The 19,640-nt window shown below is 38.4% G+C and overlaps 1 protein-coding gene across 1 annotated transcript in view; it reads left to right on the top strand.

Annotated features, from left to right (window-relative positions):
- ASPG (asparaginase) overlaps nucleotides 1-19,640 on the top strand; it is a 49,544-nt gene that overhangs the window by 5,695 nt on the left and 24,209 nt on the right. Inside the window, exons 2-8 of the mRNA XM_082485227.1 lie at nucleotides 439-568; nucleotides 4,233-4,344; nucleotides 7,155-7,280; nucleotides 8,745-8,828; nucleotides 9,918-10,044; nucleotides 16,670-16,782; nucleotides 18,195-18,380. Of these exons, the coding sequence (XP_082341353.1) occupies nucleotides 439-568; nucleotides 4,233-4,344; nucleotides 7,155-7,280; nucleotides 8,745-8,828; nucleotides 9,918-10,044; nucleotides 16,670-16,782; nucleotides 18,195-18,380 (878 nt within the window). The remainder of the gene's footprint in view (nucleotides 1-438; nucleotides 569-4,232; nucleotides 4,345-7,154; nucleotides 7,281-8,744; nucleotides 8,829-9,917; nucleotides 10,045-16,669; nucleotides 16,783-18,194; nucleotides 18,381-19,640) is intronic.

The following is a 19,640-nucleotide window of genomic DNA, read 5'->3' as shown; positions in this document are numbered from 1 at the left end:
TTATAGTACAAAATAATGCTTAGTGTTTTGTTTAGTGTTTAGGTAGAGAATAGCTAGGGCAAATGTAAAAGAGAGTGGTAGAGTGGTAGCTTTTTGCTACAGTTGCAAAAATTGGCTTTCTGCCCCTACTGCTGATTGGTATTTGCACACAAGCAACCATTAAAAATAGGTAAATCATAAATAGTTGATATGGAAGAGATCAGTAACATTATTTCTCTTAAATAAAGGATTCATTTATTTCAAGTCAAGAAAAGAATAACTGCATGGAGATTTATTGGTTATATTCAGTTTTCACATTCTTAAACTGGCAATAGACTTTAAATTTAATTTGGAAGGATGGACAAACAGCTGTGTAACGACTTTTTCCCTCTTTACTGTGCCACTTGCTTCCTTCCATCCCTGCTCCTTTATTTACTTCCTTTATTTTTTATTTTTAAGGACTTGCTCCTGAGGCCAATAAATTAGTAAGCAGCTTGAAAACGATGCCGATGCTGCATGATGAGGCATATGCTCAGGAAACAAAACTGAATAACTTCCATGAATTTCCAGATAACACGTTGGTGCTCCCGTAAGTACATTTTCCTTGGGAAGGGGGGGGGGCAGGTTAGGAAGTATCTTGTTAATTTTCAGATAATTACATCTCCAAACATTTAATGTGAAAAATCCATTATGAGATAAGCCAAAATGCTTATATTGACTTAAAAGGAAAAAGCTTACTATGTCTAGCATGATAGAAAATGTCTGTTTCAATATATTTACAATGAAGTGTCTTACAGCTGTTTGAGAAATAACTTTTAAATTAGGCTACAAGTAACCATTCTGGGCAGCTTAGTCCTGCATCTTTTTCTTGTTTTGGATATTAATTTCTTACTGTGCAAACATACGGATATTCTATAGAAACTAAGAAAACTGTAGATACAGCTCTGTGTGAATTATCTTCAGCATATGTCTGAGAAAGCAGAATCTAATTAATGCATCTGTGAATAGGCCTCATGCTTTAATTCTGCAGGCCTTCTGTTTTTAAAAAACCCAAAAAGCTGATTGTCTTTGCCAAATTTATGCAACATTATGATAATAAGCGATGGGTTTATAATTAATCTGCATCGCTTCTTAACTGTTGGGCAATGATTAATAAGCTTATAGGTTTTATTTAGAGGGCAGTATGCTAATTTGAGATATTCCCCAGCTGTGATGAATGACTGTACCCCTGTGAACATGTTAACTTTGCACAAAGGATGATTTTACGCAGGCATTCAAAAATAAATGGGACTATAGCTGTTTTGCCATAAGAGTAAAAATGGATATTCTTTAATCTTTAAGGAGAAAATAAAGACAAAAAAAAAGTAAGGTTTATTAATTTCTTTCGATTTTGTATTGAGATCTCTGTGTAAAGCTTTTAAAAGTAACCACTTAAAAGGCAAATGGCAGGAAAAGGGGTAAAAGGAAAAGAAATGGGCTCCTGGTGGAGTAGCATTGATGTGAACATACAGTTTGTGTTAAATATGATGGTTATACTAAGAAAAATGGAGATCTTTTACAATACTGTTCTTGTAACAGAACAACTTTTAGATACTTTAAGGGATTTGAAATATAACAAAACTACACTGATATACCCATTGGAGTCCTAAATAGGACTCCAAGTCTCCTTGTCCTAGTCTCCTAGCACATCTTTTCCATGAAGAACAGAAAAGCTTAGAACAATCATTCACATCAAAAACTAAGGTTTAAAACACAACCTTGTCTTTTTTTTCTGGCACTGCTGAGTGCTGTTTCTGGAGGTAAGTCATGGCAAATTGCCATTTTCTCTTTTGTGCTAGCCGAGTGATATTTTAACTAGGCAGTTGAGAAATATTGTGCGTTTCTGAAGGGAGAAAATAGGAGTATTTTGTGAACTTTGTATATCTGTGTGATAACCTCAATGTAAGAGGAACGATATGATGTCTTTTTAGAGAGGGGCATCAAAAGTCATATCTAGGCTGGTCTCTGCTGTCGGTGTGTTGTTTTATTTAAACAGCACATCCTCAGGGGAGCTTTCTTTTCACAGATTTTCAACTGGCTTCCAAAGTTACTCTTAGCATGTGTAAATATGATATCCAACAAGGCAATTTTTCATAAGAAGTCTAACTTCTTAGGTACAGTATGTCAGTTGGTTATGAATGAAAACTACACATTGTTTAAATGCTCTCTCTGCTGTATGCAACAGTCTTACAGGCATCAAAAGGGGAATGGGTCTGCAGATTTTATTAGCTGATGAATTGGTAATTGACTCTTGGGTTTGCATGTTTTATATTGCTATAAATATATACAAGAATAGCAAGCAGGAACAAAACACTATTGCAAATGCTGAGGGAAGGTAATCAACTTTTCTGTGCTCGAAGCATCTTATTTCTGGAACTTCTACACATCCATGCAGTATCCTGGTCTTTTCTTATAGCCTTTGACCGTCTTCCGATGTAAATGTTGAAGTATCTATCACAGTTACAGCTTGCAAAGGACTTTCTATCATCCTTGGGCAGTGGGAAAGTTTTGGGAGCGCTCTGAAGATGGTCCTGTTAAACATGCTCCGGGTGGCTCTGCCTGGAAGAGCGAGTGGGAAGGGTAGAGCTGTGCTAGCAGTTCTTTGTTAGCTGTTTGTCGGCCATTGCGTTGCTAAATAGGAACATATTCCAATTAACGTAAGAATGGGTGAGAATGGTGGATATTCTATCCTCTTCCAAGCTTCAGAAAGGTAGCAGAAAATATTTGTAGTAGGGTTCTTTTATTACTCCAAATCTTAAATGCCAAGTTGAATTTACATGTAGTTGACTTTGTTCTGAGAGGTTAGAAAGTTAATGTGGAGAAATGAGCATGTTTTGTGGGGTAAAACACATGCTCTGTATGCAGCCCATTTGGCTGGCAAATCCAAGGTCTTTGAAGAGTCAAATCTCTTGAGATAAGCAGGTGGAGAAAGGGAGACCCACGTTCCTTGGAGTCAGGGAGAGCAGACAGCATGCTAAGAGCTAGGACAGTCCAACCGTGATTCCGTAGCCATCATTGCCTTTGATAAGTCCCTTCCAAATTTGGGATTGTGTACTCTTATAAGATGTTTGAGCGTCTAGATACTTCTTAATCTTTGGTCTCCATCTGCTGGGCTACACACTGCATAATGTTTGAAAGTGTTACATTCCTCAGCCCCACAGGTACTTTATCCTATTGCTTGACTGTTCCTTTTTGGTTTGGTTTTTGGTTTTTTTTTTTTGGGTTTTTTTTTTGTGTTTTTTTTTTGTTTTGTTTTTTTGGTTGTTTTTTTTTTTTTTCCCTTGCATTGTTGCTTTGTCTTGTTTTTATTGTACTTCGAGCAGTCTTTTCCCAGCTGTCAAGGTTGCACTTGTTCAGTGGCCAATAATTGATCACCAGTGAGTTGTTTATATTCCTGAGGCCTCTGTTTTCAACCTATGCCACTATTTTAAGATCTTTTTATCACACGCTTGAACTCCACATCATAACAAAAGACACCTGGTACCATGAAGCAAACTTTCACAACAAGATGTCAACAGGCCTAATAGGCTGGGGCTGGGGTTTTACAAAGTTAGCATATTACTAGCAAAGGCAACAGTTTACTTGAAGATCTTCACTAACCAAGAGAATTTTTTCTGAATTTTCTGAATTTTTTTCTGAAATATGAAGTCAGAGAAACTGAGAAGAGTGGACCTTCTGAAGGCCACAACAATGAATCCAAGCCATAAGACTCTGAAGTGATGACGCCCTTTGTGTCAGGAATGGGTATCTATTTATAGGGTATCTATTTATATTTATCAAAGGATCAAAACGTTGGTGCAACTCTTCTGTTGACCCCCTCTAAACCTTGAGAGCTGTACAGATTCTTCTCAATAGCTTACAAAGCATTTTTAAACCTTAAGGCTTCGTATCGATCTTTGTTAGAACTCAGTTCCAAACTTAAACAAAGTAAGTCTGGGTTCTTCTTTTCTGTCTTTAGTTTTGCCAGCCCCTCTCCACCTCCCAAATTATGTTTATTATTAAATTAAATTTAGGGATTTGTGTTTTAAACCACATCAAGCTATGAACTTCTAAACTTGGAACTTAATGTTCAAAATTTAACACCATTTTTTTGCCATAGACTTGGGGGATGGAGAGGAAAAGAATGAAAACTACTGATTTAGACAAAAAAACAGAAGTGATGAGCTGATATTATCTCTAAAATATTTTTTTTTCCCGATTCTCTTTCTTGATAGTGTCTCTAAGCAAAACAAAAGAATTTTTTACACAATCCTGGAGCTCTCACCACTGCTTGATTCTTCCAACATGACACCAGAGGACTGGGCCAAAATTGCAAAGAAACTTGAGGTACTGTGGTGTGGGACAAGAATTAATTTGTTGCTTAAACTAAACCAGCATTATATCTAGTATACTTAGCAAGATAAAAATAATTCAGTAGCGCTATATATATATACACACATATATATATATGATTCTATATTTGTTTATTTAAAATGTAAATGTTATGTACCTTGCTTAGTTACTTGCAAAGTAACAAGTACTATGCTTGCAAGGCTTGCTGAATTTTTTTTTCCTTTTGAAAATGTTGCAAACTCATTCAAGTTATATAGTTCTTCCAATGACAAGCCATGCCATAATTCTGTATGAGAAAATAAATAGGAAAATTTCAGCTATGATTGAATAAGGTAATATGTATGTTGATATGTTCTCAAATGTTGACTTAAGTTCACTGTCCAAAAATGTTGAATAAAATCCTTCGGTGTAAGTAACTTAACTGAAGGTTGCTTAGTTACACATCATTTGAATGTTTAAATAGCTTGATAGCTGGCTATTGACATAGAAAATAATTTCACATCTTTATGCCTTTCTTACTCTGGACACAGATGGACTTGACTACCTTTGGCTTTGCAACCAGTATAAAAAAATGCTATCATGGTTAGGTTTCCCACACTGGGAAATGTTTAAAGCCATAGATATTTCTGCATATATAGAAACATTCATTACATCTGCATTTTTCTGCTCCTGTCCCCATGTCTGACCTTAGTTGTGTGCTTTTAGGAAAGCAGAAATGCGAAACACTTCAAATACTTCACACCAGGAATTCATACATAGCTGTTAGAGATAAATAACTATGGGCCTAGTAAGATATTGCTCTTCCACTCTTGCTCTCTCTGCGATAGTGGGCTTTATAGTGGAAATTTCCTTCTTCAACCAAGCTGTTGCAATGCATGCGGACAGTATAATAATGCAGGGAACGATGCTGAAGATGCAGGTAACAGTCTTTCACCTTTAGGTCCTCTAATCCTGAAACCACCAAACTGGGGATGATGGAATCCATCTTGCCAGGGCAGAGAAGAGACAGAGCTGGTGTATAAGTGGACAGCCTGTAGAATGGCGCAGGGACGCAGCTGGGAAAAGCTCAGGGTCAAGAGTAGAGTAACACAAAGAAGGCAATGCCATGCTGAACAGGAGAGAAGTTACCTTTCTTCCTTCGTGGGACATTAGTTTTATTAAAACTCCTGAGCTCAAGAAATGCTTCTTTCTTGTACACAGAATGTGGCTACTCTGTATGTACAAATATCCAGTACATGTAATCCAAGTGCAAAGTGCTGAGAAGGAAAAAAAAAAAACCCCAACCTTTAACTGCCTAGCCTATGTATGGACACTGCCACTTTGTGTTCATCTTGGACACATGCTCGGCACAGCTGTAGCGTGCTGGTGACTTTCCAGATTGAAATGTTCTAAGATGTTTCTGTGAGATATCTCCTTAATTTCCAGCCTGATCTTTTATGTTATGAAGGTTAAACCGAGCTATGTTCTTTCACATCTAATAAGGTTCATAAGGCTGAAAATATTTGTGAGCGTACCGATTGAGTTAGAGAGGACAAGTGGCTATTTCTGTGACTTTAGCCCTTTTTCAAACTGACTTATCTTGTTACTGCATTGGTGAATAAATGTAGCATGCTTTTTGCATCACTCTATAGTTTGGCCTACAGAAAGATCTTGCAACGCTCACTGTTGTTCTGCTGGCTAACTTGCTAGAAATAAGCAGAAATCCACTGAAACTTCCAGTAGGCAGCAACATGTAGGCATGAGTATGAGTGAAGAAGTAGCAAAAAGACAAGTAGAAATCTGCAGGTGAGTTTGGAGGTGACCTACCTTATTATCAGGAGATGCCAAGCATGTGTGCCTACTGTAGCATAAGAAGTGTAATTACAAAGAAATCTCGTTTAATTCTATGGTAAACCCCCTTTTTTTCCCCATGCTGGCACTTCATATATCCGCTTAGACTTCTGTGTAATCGTTTCCATGTTACCAGGTTAGATTAGAGACATCAGTGTCTCTCACTACAGTGTTTATTGTGTGCATCAGTCTTAAAATAAGAGGAACCAATTCAGTTTTCCTCCAAAAGCCAGCAGATAACTTTATTCCAACAGGATGAGCTGTGCAATTCATGGCTTTGCATTGAAAACAAACCTCCTATGTGGAATTGTATGTAGACTAAAGTTATTATTAAGTGCTCTTTTGCATCTGCACATGCCTGATAGTCTAAGGGACTTCTTAAAAACCAGAAAGTGTACGTACATTAACGAACAAGGAGCCTCTTCACCTCTTTCAGCTGCAGAAGTCACATACTGCTGCAGAAATTATGACTTTTCAACAGAAGAGGGCACTCTTACACTGACAATTTGCCTGTCTGCCACCCGGATTAAATGGACTGTTTTTTCTATATGTTATGATAGCATTGGTTTGCCTAATCTGTTCCTGTAAATGGTGTAATCCCTAAAGTAAAAGCGGCAACAAGAAATCAGACTATACGACTAATTTGCATATGTTAACATTCCTGTTTAAAGCCATTGCTAAGCTTTTCTTAATTAGCAGTCTTCTGGTTTAAAAATGCTGCATTAATATGTATACATAGAAGAATCTCTTTGACTGTTCCATAATTAGAATTACTGGCTCTAGTGCTTAGTGTCCTATTAACCATTAATTGTATTTAAACTGAAAACAGGATAACTTTAGGAGGAATTATGCGTGTAGTACCCTTTAAAGTATTATGCTGTTGCTTGCAACAGTGATTGTAATGCAAGATGTACGTCACTTGCTGATGCCAGTGCATTGCTCTAACAATGTGAAAACTGTCTCTCCATCTCCAGGAGCACTATGAAAAGTACGATGGTTTTGTGATCCTTCACGGCACTGATACCATGGCCTACACAGCTTCAGCCTTATCCTTCATGTGTGAAAACCTGGGTAAAACTGTTGTTCTGACAGGATCTCAGGTAATGGACTTAATATGAAGTTCAAGTCAGAAGCCTCATTCTTGGTTTTTGTATGTGAAACTAGGTGGTATCCTGATTACCACTGTATAGTTTAGTAGTGCAGGGTGGGCCTCTGGCCAGGGTGAATGGTCACGGTGCTGATAGAAATCAGTGAGAACTGACAGGCTCACCAGCTGAGGATCTGCCCCATAATTTTGTCATTAATGACTTTACAACTCTGTACCAAATCAGACCAGTAGTTCATTATGGCTGGGGCCAGATGCTTCAGAGAAAGATATAAGAGCCTGTCATTGGCTGTTGTGTATTAATCAGTTTATAAGAGAAGCATCTTTCCAGCCTCAGGTGGCTGCTGGTTGTTAGCTGTCTTTTTTTCTTTTAAAGCCCTGAAGCTTATTACTGTTTACTTCATCAGTTGTTATCCCGTCTTATGTTACTTGTTGCATTCTTTATAATTTTTTTAGTAATCTCTAAGCATTAGATGCATTTTTGATCATTTCTATTCCACAAAGCAGCTAACATGGTCTATTTCCTTTCCTCTAAAGAATACATTTGTTAATTGTCATTCTTGTAGCTGGAGATCAGCCCTTTGCATATTGTCTGAGGGGGAGGGGTTGTCTTACTAGAATAGCTTGCTTGAGCATAAAATACAGCTCTAATCACAAAAGAGATGAAACATCACACTGTAAAATTCCCCTCCCCCATCTCATAACTTCCCTTTCACATGTGGTCTATTTGAAGTCAAAATACAAAAGTCTAGGAAGGAGTAGGCTCCCACTTACTGTCTTGACGTGGGGCAGTCTAACTGTGATACATCATATTCAAGGTTTTACTTTCTTTTTGGCTTTACAGCTCGAGATCTGCCTGACATGATCTAGCAATGGAGCATGTGATTTTTTTTTTTTCATTGCTGAATGGAGCTCTGACTCTCTGTTAATAACAAGGCAATCTGAAAAGGCATGGAAGTCATCACTCAGCAAACTAAATTTCTGGTTTTAATCTTGTCCTTTTTTGTAGGTAATAACCTGCTGGCTTAGTTTTGCTGTACTATGAGGAAGTATGGTGCAAGACAGCTGTTGTGAAGCCCACAGAGGCAGCTCTGTATGATCTGGGGCTTTTGCTTTTCCTCTGTACAATCACTTCTCCCGTGCCCAGTTGCCTTAACTATGCGTGCTTTCTATTTTTTATAGTTTTTCTGAATCAGTCTTTTAATCTGCTTAATCACACCAGAATCATCTCTATAGTAGCTTTTAAGCACTTAAATTATAAAAGTCTGTTGAGCACAGAGGGAAACCCTGCCATCTGCTGCAGTCTAAAATAGTTTGGATGAAGAAGGAAACTTTATTTGTCATAAATCATTGTTAGATAGAGTATTCATGTATTTGTATTGCATAAATTGGACTCTTTTTTTCTGCTGTGTAGGCTTTACATAAGGGATAGGGTGTAATTTCAGTCTCTGCTCTCCAGGTGCCCATCTATGAGCTGCAGAATGACGGCCGAGCCAACCTTCTGGGGGCACTGCTCTTTGCTGGGCAGTTTGTGATTCCTGAGGTCAGTTTGCCTGTCTCAGAAGCTGCTTTTCTCCCTGTAGCCAGGACACACACATACTCAAAATATCCATTAGGCAGTAAGGAATTGCACTTAAGCAGGAAGATAAATGGATTCAGCTGAGGTAACAAGCGCTTCATGGCAAAGCACGTGCCATTGTCTCAGGAGTCATATCCTATTTTGCCCATATACAATCTATAAAGACTATCAAGTCTGAAATATAGCTTGCAACAGACTTAAAATCAGAGGTTCCCTTACAAATATGTGGGATCTGAAACACTTGTCAGTTTTTTAACTGAAAATTACTTCGAAGTTCTAAAGTTGCTCTAGAACTGGTAGGAGCGTCTTCTATCTCTCGTTCCTGAAGGCTAAAGTTTCAAGGAAGATATACCTAATGGACATGGAAATGAAGATATACCTAATGGACATGGAAATACCTCCATGGTCTCAACACCTCATGTTGGTGCTGTGCAGCCCAAAAATCAGAGAGAAAACTGGTCAGGTTTTCTGGCTCAGGTTACACCCCATTTCACTTCTGCCATGCTCCCAAAGCCAGTTCTCATAAAACAACAGCAATAGCTGACTGGCCAAGAACTTCATAACTAATAACAACTTTGAGGTATCTCTTTTCCTTCAAATCCCAGTTGACAAACTTTAAGGGACTTGAAAAGGAACCTAATTATTTATGTGTGGTAACTCTTTTGAAAGTTATTCTCATTTTCACTAGGCCTTTTGTTAAGGTTTTGGACTCTGAATCTAGATATAACTGATGAACTTATTTAAAAAGTCCACACTGTTTCTTTCCTCTATCTCTGAAGTGGGCTCGGGCAAATTTGCTGTCTCCTAGACTATGCCTCATGAGAGGATTATGAAACTAGTTAGCTCTTAACTTGTTTTGTTCTTAAATTCTTAAACCAATGTGTGACAAATGTGCCAACTTTTTGAAAGGGTAAGAGTTGTAAACATCTAGGAGCCTCTGAGTTGCTTTAAAGATTTAGAAAACACTTTATAAAGGACAGACTACAGTATTTATCTACTGAATCTTTTAATTACTGGCTTATTCATAGACCTGTTTCTTTACTTGTCTTGCAGGTGTGCCTGTATTTTTATAATAAACTGTACAGGGGAAATAGGGTGACTAAGGTGGATGCTGGGAGTTTCAATGCCTTTTCCTCACCTAACCTGCCTCCACTTGCAAATGCTGAGGTTGATATTACAAGTAAGCAACATCATCTCTTAAGCCTTGTAATTTATGCCACATGCAATATAACTCTAGCTGAAAGGAATCTGCGCCTGTGCTGTTTTTAAACTCAAATATCTTTGAAAGCCCTGTAGCTTGACTCCACTTTATCTGCTCTGAAACTGTTTAAATATTAGTAAGACTGAGAATTTGTGATTCAACTGCATTTATCTATTGAAGTGAGCTACACTGACTTTGACTAAAGATCCAAAGTAACCAGAGGGAATGTTGCCCCTGTCATGAAAATGCTTGCTCTGAAGATAAAAATGAGGGAGTGAGGACTGAAAGAACAAAGAGTTTAATCTCATTAGTGACCATGCTGGGCTCCGAAATCAGGCAAAAGAGTCATTGTAGAGTACTTGCAGCTTCAACAGATTCTCTGTTTGATGCATGTCATTGTGTAAGATGTTTTACTGGATGTTTAGGACCCATCTAAAATGCAAGCACGCTGAAAACGGCAGACTTAGAATATGCTTTGTATGGATTTTTTTCCCCCAACTTACTCAGACTCCCTATAATTTCTGTATGTCTGGTTTTTTAAGGAGAGGAAAAACTACATGAAGATTTCAGTACCTGTTTGCAAAGTCATTAACATGCTGATGTCTGTTCTTGGATAGATGGAACCCGCTCTTCAGAAAGGGGAGAAGAGAGACACATTTGGAGTCTAGCCAAATGAGGAGTTGCCAAAAAATGTACTAAAGGACAGTTAAAAAAAATATAACATGTTATGTGAGCTGCTTTTGGGTAGGTTAGGTATATTAAAAAGGAGTAGGATTTGGTGACAGTCTTCATTATTTCCAAAAATAGGAAATAGGATGGGTGCTAGGTGCCATTAGTGGCAGTAGGAGCTGTAGCCCTGTGCCATGCAGTGTGCCATTGTGAGTCCTTTCTACTACTAGAGAGAGAGGCAGACTGCAATTTGGAAAAACAAACTTAACCCTCCCACCTAATGAGTGGGAGTGACTTTACAAAGTTTGGGGATCAAAGTACTGTGTTTGTAGCAGCCAGATACAAAATGAGGAAGCTTATGAAATACTGTAGTGGTACGGAAGACTCCTCTCAGGTAGAGAGTCTGCCACTGTTGTATTACTATGCTGTGTCAAATATGGTGTATGTGAAATCAACGGAAGTGCTGTCAGTTGATTGTTGCAGTAAATTGGGGAGAATCTTTCTTGGGTTTTTATGAATTGCATCAAATAGGGTATAAATAAATTCTGTTTACTGACTGATCAATAACGGAATCAAGCTGCAAATTGCATGCTATTTCTCTCTTGGATTTGAATGAACTGTTTTGTGATTCCTTGTCTAAAGTAGAAAAATGAGAAAGTTATTAAGGACTTCCCTTGGCCCATATTGGGTCCCATTATCTTTTCAGTAGAATGCCCCATTGAGATCAGCGGGGATTTCTGATTTAAAAACTGATGGTGTGATAGGCTCTATTTTTATTAGTTTCAGTTGATTACCCAGTTAGGGTAGCACCATTTATCCAAGATGACGGTGTCAGTATTGAAGGATTGTTTCATTTTGAAAAAACATAGTTTATAGTATGGGCAATCTACTAGTGCTGCTTTATTTTGTCCAAAGTAATTGTTTGAAACGTGTGTCTCCCTTGAGTTTGGTTGTACAATCCTCATACGAAGCTTTCGTGGAGACAAGGAACCACCTGGGCTTTTAAAAACAAACCAAACAAATCTAGCACCCTTTAACTTTTTTTTTTTTTTTTCCCAAACGACTTTGTATAATATGTCTTAATCCTCCTGTAGTCAAGCCTGACTGTAGACAGGCTTGACTCATGCTGCTTCAGCATTATGGAGAGCAGCCTGAGGATGCCAGGCAAAGTAACCCATGTGCAGAAAGTCTTCCTCGGGCTTCCTGATTCTAACAAAGCTGGGAATGAACATTCCAGAGAAGCAGAGGGGTAGAGGTGACAGGATGGAGGGAACGGGATCATGGATTGGTACACAGAAATGAGGAGAGGACATGATGTTTAAGGCTTGGCACACCATATAAAAGCAATGATCTACTTCAGAGCCAGAGAGGAGAAGGAGAAGCTTAGTCCTCTTCCCTTCCATACCCGAGATGTAGCTCTCTCCTTTGTTTTTTATATCCATTTTTCACCCTGTTTCCCCTTCAGGTGAGGCTCCCAGTGGATTTCTGATCCCATCAACTGGCCGTGTTCTAGGTCAGATCCTTAACAGTGTTAGCAACACCTAAGAGTCCTGTTACCCAGTTTTAGACGAGCAAGTGTGTCAGCTTCCTCAAGACTTTCAATTTAGCACAAGAAACTCACGTAAGAAGTGAAAAATTCTAGCAAACTCCTCAGATGAGCGAGAAACCCAATGCCGATGGGAAATGCTTTTGCAGCAGAATCGGAAATCTCTGTATGAAACAGATAATGTAGGAAAACCAAAAAATATTTCTAAGATTCTAAAGCTTATCAAATAAAAGGCCTTGCCTTATTTTTCTCATGTTTTGAAAAGAGGAGCGACAAGGAGGACTATTAAACTTGAAATGTGTAAAGAGTCTCAGTATATTTCATAACTGATTACTCTCCTCTGTTCTCTATTGTCCTAATGAAGCAAATATGAAACTTGCTTCGTTACCATGGCTGGACTTTCTTCATCACACATGCATGTAACTTCTGGGAGTGGTGCACATGTACAGTACCATATGATGAGAAACTTAACTTCTGTAGAGGACGAACAGAGCCCATGTGACTGAGCATGCAGATGTGGTGCAGCAGCAGATTAGAAGGCACTTTTGGGCTCGTCTACCTACCAGTCTTGTTAGAGAGAAGCTATTTGTCACTGGCCTTATCTGTGTCTTGGTTGGCAGTTCTGGTTACTTATGGTAAAAAGACCAAGTCATTTATGTATTAAGGCAAATGCCAGCTCTCTTCACTGAAGTGCTTTTGGTCCCCCCATTCCCTTGTAAGTAGGCATGTCGATTCTTGCAATGACACCATTCAATTTAAATATTCATATCAAAAGGTGTGTGCCAATTGTTTTATAACAAACTGCCAAAAAAGGGGGTCTGTGTTTGTCTGCCTCCTTCAAGAATTTGCACCCATAGGTTGGCCTGCGCTCCCCACCCCTTGGCTGCCGCTGTGGATGGTAATGAATGCCGGGGCAGCTTATATAATGGTAGGGCTCACCCGTAGCCCTGCAGAGAAGGATGAGAAGAAAGCCTTGCTGTTTGTCTGGAGCTCCGCAATCACGAAAAGCTGTATTTCTTGTTTGATTTCATAACTCGGAGTTCAGTCACCACTCCTAAGGGAGGTGTCACTCTTAGTTGCTGCTCTCCAATTATAAGTTGAAACCTGCATCGTGGCATAGGCACTGTTTAAAAAAAGGAGGGGATTTGCTGCTTTCTAGATTGTTTAGAGCTGCTTCTCTTTTTATTTTGTTTTAAAATCAGGTTGATGTGTTTTCTGCACCAACCCTATCACCATAGTTCTGTCTGTGTGTGTGTGAATAAAGCTGAATAAGATAAGGATGTATTTTTGAGCTATAATTTTAAATGCTGTAGTGTTTGGTAGGGAGAGGGAGATTGGAAATTGCAGAGTATTGTTTATGTGATGGTTTTGTTTGGAAGAATAAACAAAAGGCCTTAGTATCTTGAATGCAGTCTCCTTGAATAATGCAATCTTTTCTATCCCAAGCCATTTTAGATACAGTATATAAATAGCCATTACGTCTTTATTTTATGTACACTGCTTTAAAAACTTTGTTCTGTGCAAGACCAGTAGCTAGCTTATGTTTGTCCCTCAGGTCTGTATCCATATTTATATAATGCAGTACACTATATCGGTTAAAGTCTTTACAAGCACAGGCCATCCAAGTCAGAACAGTTTACTTTTTCCTGCGTTGTGCCAAAACTGAATATCTCTAATTAGTCACTCTTATCCATAGGATAAAAAGCTGTTATGAACACCAATATATACAGCTTTTTGTACTTCAGTTGCTTGTATGAGTTTCATACTTAAGAGATTGCTGTGTGGTATGACTATAGGCTGCGAGACAGCTGATTTATTCACTACAGTGAAGATGCTTGAACTTAGCTATGTGACATAAATATTCTTCCTTTTTAAGGATGTAATCTTTGAGATGGAGGATGCAAAGGGTGTATTCTAATCTTTTTTTTTTATCCCCTGTGTGGCCCTCTACCTCACTTATAACAGTTCCGAATAAACCTGAGATGAAGTCAGGCTTTTATGTATATTTGTCTTTGGCTCTTGCATCACACTTGCCTTTTGTTCTGCCTTTTAGACTCATTTGTCTAATGGAAAGCTGACATCTGTGGAGTCTGCAGTACCGAGCACATTATGCAGGCTGATGAGGTTCATGACCAAGAGAATGTTAACTCAGGGACAATCTTTAGTTCTTTTTTTTAATATAATTTGGAATTACATCACTGTACTATGTCTGCATGCATTACATTTATCTTGAAGATATGTTATTTGGTAGAGCGTACTCCAAGAGTACAGGTATAGGCCTGGTATAGGTCTGACTTCTGAACTTATTCTCTGATCTCTCTCCTTGGTTTTCTACTTTTGGCAATATCTCAGTGATCCATGCCAAGGCAGGTTTCCTCAGTTCATTTTTCAAGTTTGTTACAGGCACCAGGGATGCTGATAGTTGCCAAACTTAGTAGTATGCATTTGTGAAGTTTTGGCAGGGACTCCTAGCTTATGGAGGATAAAGGAAAGAAAGCTCTGATATAATTTTATTGCTGCCCTTTCTTATAAAGGAGGCTGCTTTTAAAGAATTAATCTGTGTGTTAGAAGGTTGAAAAGATTGGATTTATTGCTAAACACTGATGCTTCTTAAAGCGCAGTGCTTATGAGTGGATGTGGTTAGCCTATGAACCTCAAGCAGAGCAAATGCATGGCTTTCTACACTCACCCATGTACCTCCTGCAGGTCTCTAACTCTCTCTGGAAAGCTCATGGAGGCCTTTGAGAGCTACTTGAATAACTACTAAATCCAACCGGGTGGTTTCAGAACCGTGATGGCCAAATTAGCACAAAGAAAGAAACTGTAGAAACTGTCTATATTTCTATTCTCCCATTCCATGGACATTAGGAATCCATGTGCTGAAGTGTGGCTGGTTGGCCAAACATGATGCCAAGCCAAATGCTTGTGACCTGTTTAATGATGTATGGTGGTTTTTTTTAAGAAAAAATATACAGAGGCTCTAGCTGCTGACAGGAAGGGCAAGTTCATAAAGTCTTATAGGTGACTGCTATTTTCTGTCCTGACTTAATGGATTGTGTAGTTTTTCGTATCTCTGGTAATGTGGCAACAGAGGAGGCTTCAATGGAGGCTTTTAAATGTACTCTGAATTTTCTTGCAAACGGCTATCTGCCGATTGCAAGAGATTGCAATGGTAAGTGGTGTGAGTAACTCTCCACATGGCTGAGAGCAAGTCAGTATTATGCATGCAGATCTTTTATCTGTCTTGCTGCTTGGGAGTTTCTCCAGAATTAAAAAAACTTAAATCATGATGGGGAAACAGGTAGCTTTACAGCATGGTCTACTTTCATTGAAGCATGACTTTCTGAGCTGTTGGCTGCTGTTTGTTAAACGTCTTACGCTGCCTTGTGAGAGCCATCAGTGCTGCGCTCCTACACTGAAGTAGTAAAATTTTGAAATCAATAATGCATGACTTGGCTTCTAATAATGCAACACAAACAAACTATTAGTTAAACAGCTGACTTCTGGCTCTAAATGTATAATCGGAGTTAATTGAATCCTTGCTATTTATTTAATCGTTAGTAACTACCTAATAAACTCTGGAAGTGATTAGCGGCAACAGTACCTACTTTTGTCATCTCTTAACGTCTGGGAAGATGAAAGTCTGTTTTTTAAACGTGAACCCAGGCTGGTGTCAGGCCAACTACATAACAATGAAGTTCAGGTCAGTGCATAACAAGTAAATATCTCACTTGTGCTAGACCTGTACAACACTGTTGGTTGAGGCTTTCTGAGCGCTCTGAGCTGGGAGAGTTGGCGCTAACAGGACATGTTCAACATCGTGAACCCATCACGTCTAGTACTCAAATGCTTTTCACAGCTATCAGACTTCTCTTTTGAAGAGGTTGTAGTAGAGGTATACAGCTTTGTGTCTGATAGATCATCCTGTTCAGTAATGGTCATTGAACTAAAATGTCAATTTTGGAAGTCTTTGCTATAAAATGCTGTTAAATTGAAGTATACTTGTTAAAGATCTCCTTGAAGGGCGCTGACTTAGAAATATTGATGAGTTATACTGATTTATCTCAGAATCTAGACTATTTTGGAATTAAAGCTAAAATATAACAAAGTTGAGCCTGACCTGGATGTGGCCTTGGAGACATATTTTGTGGTACCTAATAAGTAAGGTGTTTTAGATCAGCTGCTATGGCTGCTGTCTTAAATGGGTCTTCATTTCCTCTTTTTGAAAATACATTGTCTTTCATGAATCCCCTATGTAAGAAACAGTTTTAAAGACAATGTTGTAAGTATGAAGGGCTACAAGTGTACTTAATATTGTGTTTTAACATTAAACTAAAAGGGCCAATTGTGTCTTAACATTAAAGTAAAAGGGCCATTTCTCATTAACAGTAAACTGGGAAACGGTGTGGAGATCCAATACCAAAAAGAAATTTCGAGTTCACACCAATATGAACAGGAATGTTGGGCTTCTGCGAATCTTCCCAGGAATCACCGCTGCTGCTGTAAGTGTCACCACTTCATTTTGGAAGTGGGTGAAGTGATAGTCAAATGCTTGATTAGTTAGCTGAAGCAAGGAAGCTGCATTGTTGTAGCAGTGGTTGGGGTTTTGGAGGGAAGGGAAAGGATCTGTCTTCCTCTGATAAACATTTTTTGGTATATCAGAGCATTCAAAGACAATTTTCATATTCCATTAACTATTGATAAAAGCTTTTCAAATATCTTTTGTCTAAACTGCCTGGGCTCTGAAACTTAAAATTAATTCCTTATCAGGGCTCATAAATAGGTCGTGTGCTTTTCTGGACAGGTGCAGGCTGCAGTGACTGTGGAAATGCTCTCTTGCTGCATATGGAGGCATATTAATAGATATCTTGTAAAAAAAATACACAATATGGTGGGCGGAGGGGAGTGTAACTATTTCTACAACTCGTGCTTCTTTTTTAAGGTTTGTTTTGTCTCATGGTGATGGTTAACATGACCATCAGCATTCATACAGAGCTGAAAATGAGAAGTGGGATTTTTTTGCCTTCAGAAATTCTTTTGCAGAACTGTCGTTTTAGGTATATTTGTCTTTAAATTTTTGTCTAATACTAGTTCCATTAAATTGACAGGTCTTTTGTGGCTGTTGCCATCTTAAATTGAATCTAGTAGCTTAAGCAGCACTCCTCAATTATATTACCATTCTTTTTAGGTGAATATGAACAGATGGAAAGGCAGAGGGGTGGTATATCTGCAATAAAACTCCAACTGCATAGTTAGCCTCATGGGGGCTTACAGTGTATCACATTTAGCATATGTGATCAGCAAGGAAACATCTAGGTTGTTTAAAATACATCTTTCTAGGAAGAGGACTTTGCTAGGCATTCTTTTACAGTGAGGCACGATAGCTACCTCATTAACAACTGGCCAGAATAGAATAGTGCCTCCTTTTTTTTTTTCTGCCTTGAGTTAAATCAATTGGGTTTTGAGTTAAAAAACTCCAGGCTTCCTGAGAATATTCTTTCCTGAAAGGAGACACTCTCTCTCAATTAATAATTCTACACTTATTTCATAAGTGTAAATGTACTTTTTTGTTCCACCATGGTCCAACAGTATAGCCTGTTAATGGCACTTGAACAACAGGATCTTTTTTTCACATTGAGGTCATGACTGTAGAAAATAGTTGATTTTAAAATCTATCCCTCTAGGAATTTTAAAGGAAGATAAAGAGTGAAATTCTCATTTTTATAAAACTTATTCTACAGTCTCAGTTATTGCAAATGGGAAGCACAGAGGGGCATGAGAAGATGCAAGGCTTGAGAGCCTGTAATACCATAACAGGAAAAGACCATTTTTAAAAACTCTGTGCCATACATGAAAATCTTAATGTGAATTAAAAACAGCTTTTGTTTCTCTTCCCTGTCTTGTTTTTAAACAGGTAAAAGCATTTCTTCAGCCTCCAATTGAGGGGATTGTGCTTGAAACTTATGGAAGTGGCAATGCCCCAAACAACAGAGAAGATTTGCTGGAAGAACTGAAGAAAGCAGCTGAACAAAAAGTAGTGATTCTAAACTGTACGCAGTGCTTGCGAGGGTCTGTTAAAACGGTCTATGCAACGGGGCAGGTAAGGGTTATGCAATGACTTCAGACTCTGCTGCTGTGTAAAAGAAACACCCCACTGACACAACTTGATAGTACACTTCTAGTAGTCGCAGTGTATAAAACCAGGTTTATTAACTGTAAAGATATTGCTCATAACTATACCTGAAAAATCTTAAGCTGGGAGAATTTAAATATGTATCTGCAAACAAGATCCTGTTACTCCTAGTCTGAATGGTTGAAACAGTCAGTTCAAATCCCAAATTAGTGATTGCTCGCTCTTGTTATGTGCAGGACTCCAGGATACCTTGCATTAGACTCTTAGTATCTCTCCCAAAGGGACTCCACTGAACTAAAGAGCTAGCTTTAGGGTCAGATGATCAAATAAAGTAGTATTTGATAGGCTAGCAGTTACTTAGCTACAATCTAAGAACATCAAGAAAGCCTGTAAATCCAAGCAATATTCCAAATTCTAGTTTTTAATTTGACTGGAAGTACAACTGAATTCAGTGAGAGATTGGAGAACGGTATGTAAGGAAGTGTCTGTCTTGCAGAATGGAAAACACTTGTGTTTAACCCATGAAGGCTAGCTTAAAGCAGACTTTGTGTAGATACTGTTAATATTCAGGGAATTTTATAGTGAGTTTCTCAATTGTGTATTAAGACATAACATCACTGGGACCAATAAAAGGTCAAAGCAATGTAAGAGTATGTGTTGTATGTGGTACTGTGAAGGAAGCTGGTTTAACTGGCCTTTATGAAAAGGCTAGCCATTAAATAGCCAAGAAGCACTGCCAGGGGGTGACTCATCCCCCTGCTTTAGACACCTGGTTTTGCTGGGAGCAATCACCCATCTGGCAGAGCCAGCTTCTTCATCGACTGTGAGGTAAACCTAGATACTCTAGTCTGGTGCTGAAACCTGCCTCTTTTAACATCGGTTTTGATGCATTTTTATGTTATATTTGCTTCAAGAACACATAGCCTGTTTTGAGGAGAAAGAAAAAGAGATTGTAAGTGTTTCTTTCCGCCTCTTCAGTATCCAAACTCAGTATTTTCTAGTATGGGCAGTCATTTGGGTGTTGGTAAAACTTTTGCATAACTTAATGGAGATGTTTTGAGAAGTATGAACTTTTGCAAAAATCCTGTGCTCTGTAGCAAATATGATAGGAGTCCATAGATTATATAAAACAGTTCACATGGAAGGAAGAAAGCAGTTAAGTCAATAAAAGACACAAAACATATGTGAAAGAAAACATGAAAATTAAGCCTAGCTTTTATGGGATCT

Source organism: Vanellus vanellus (genome assembly GCF_965231255.1).
Source record: "Vanellus vanellus genome assembly, chromosome: 6".
NCBI lineage: Eukaryota > Metazoa > Chordata > Aves > Charadriiformes > Charadriidae > Vanellus > Vanellus vanellus.
Note: the sequence above shows the minus strand (reverse complement) of the source record. Positions and strands in the feature narration are given on the sequence as shown.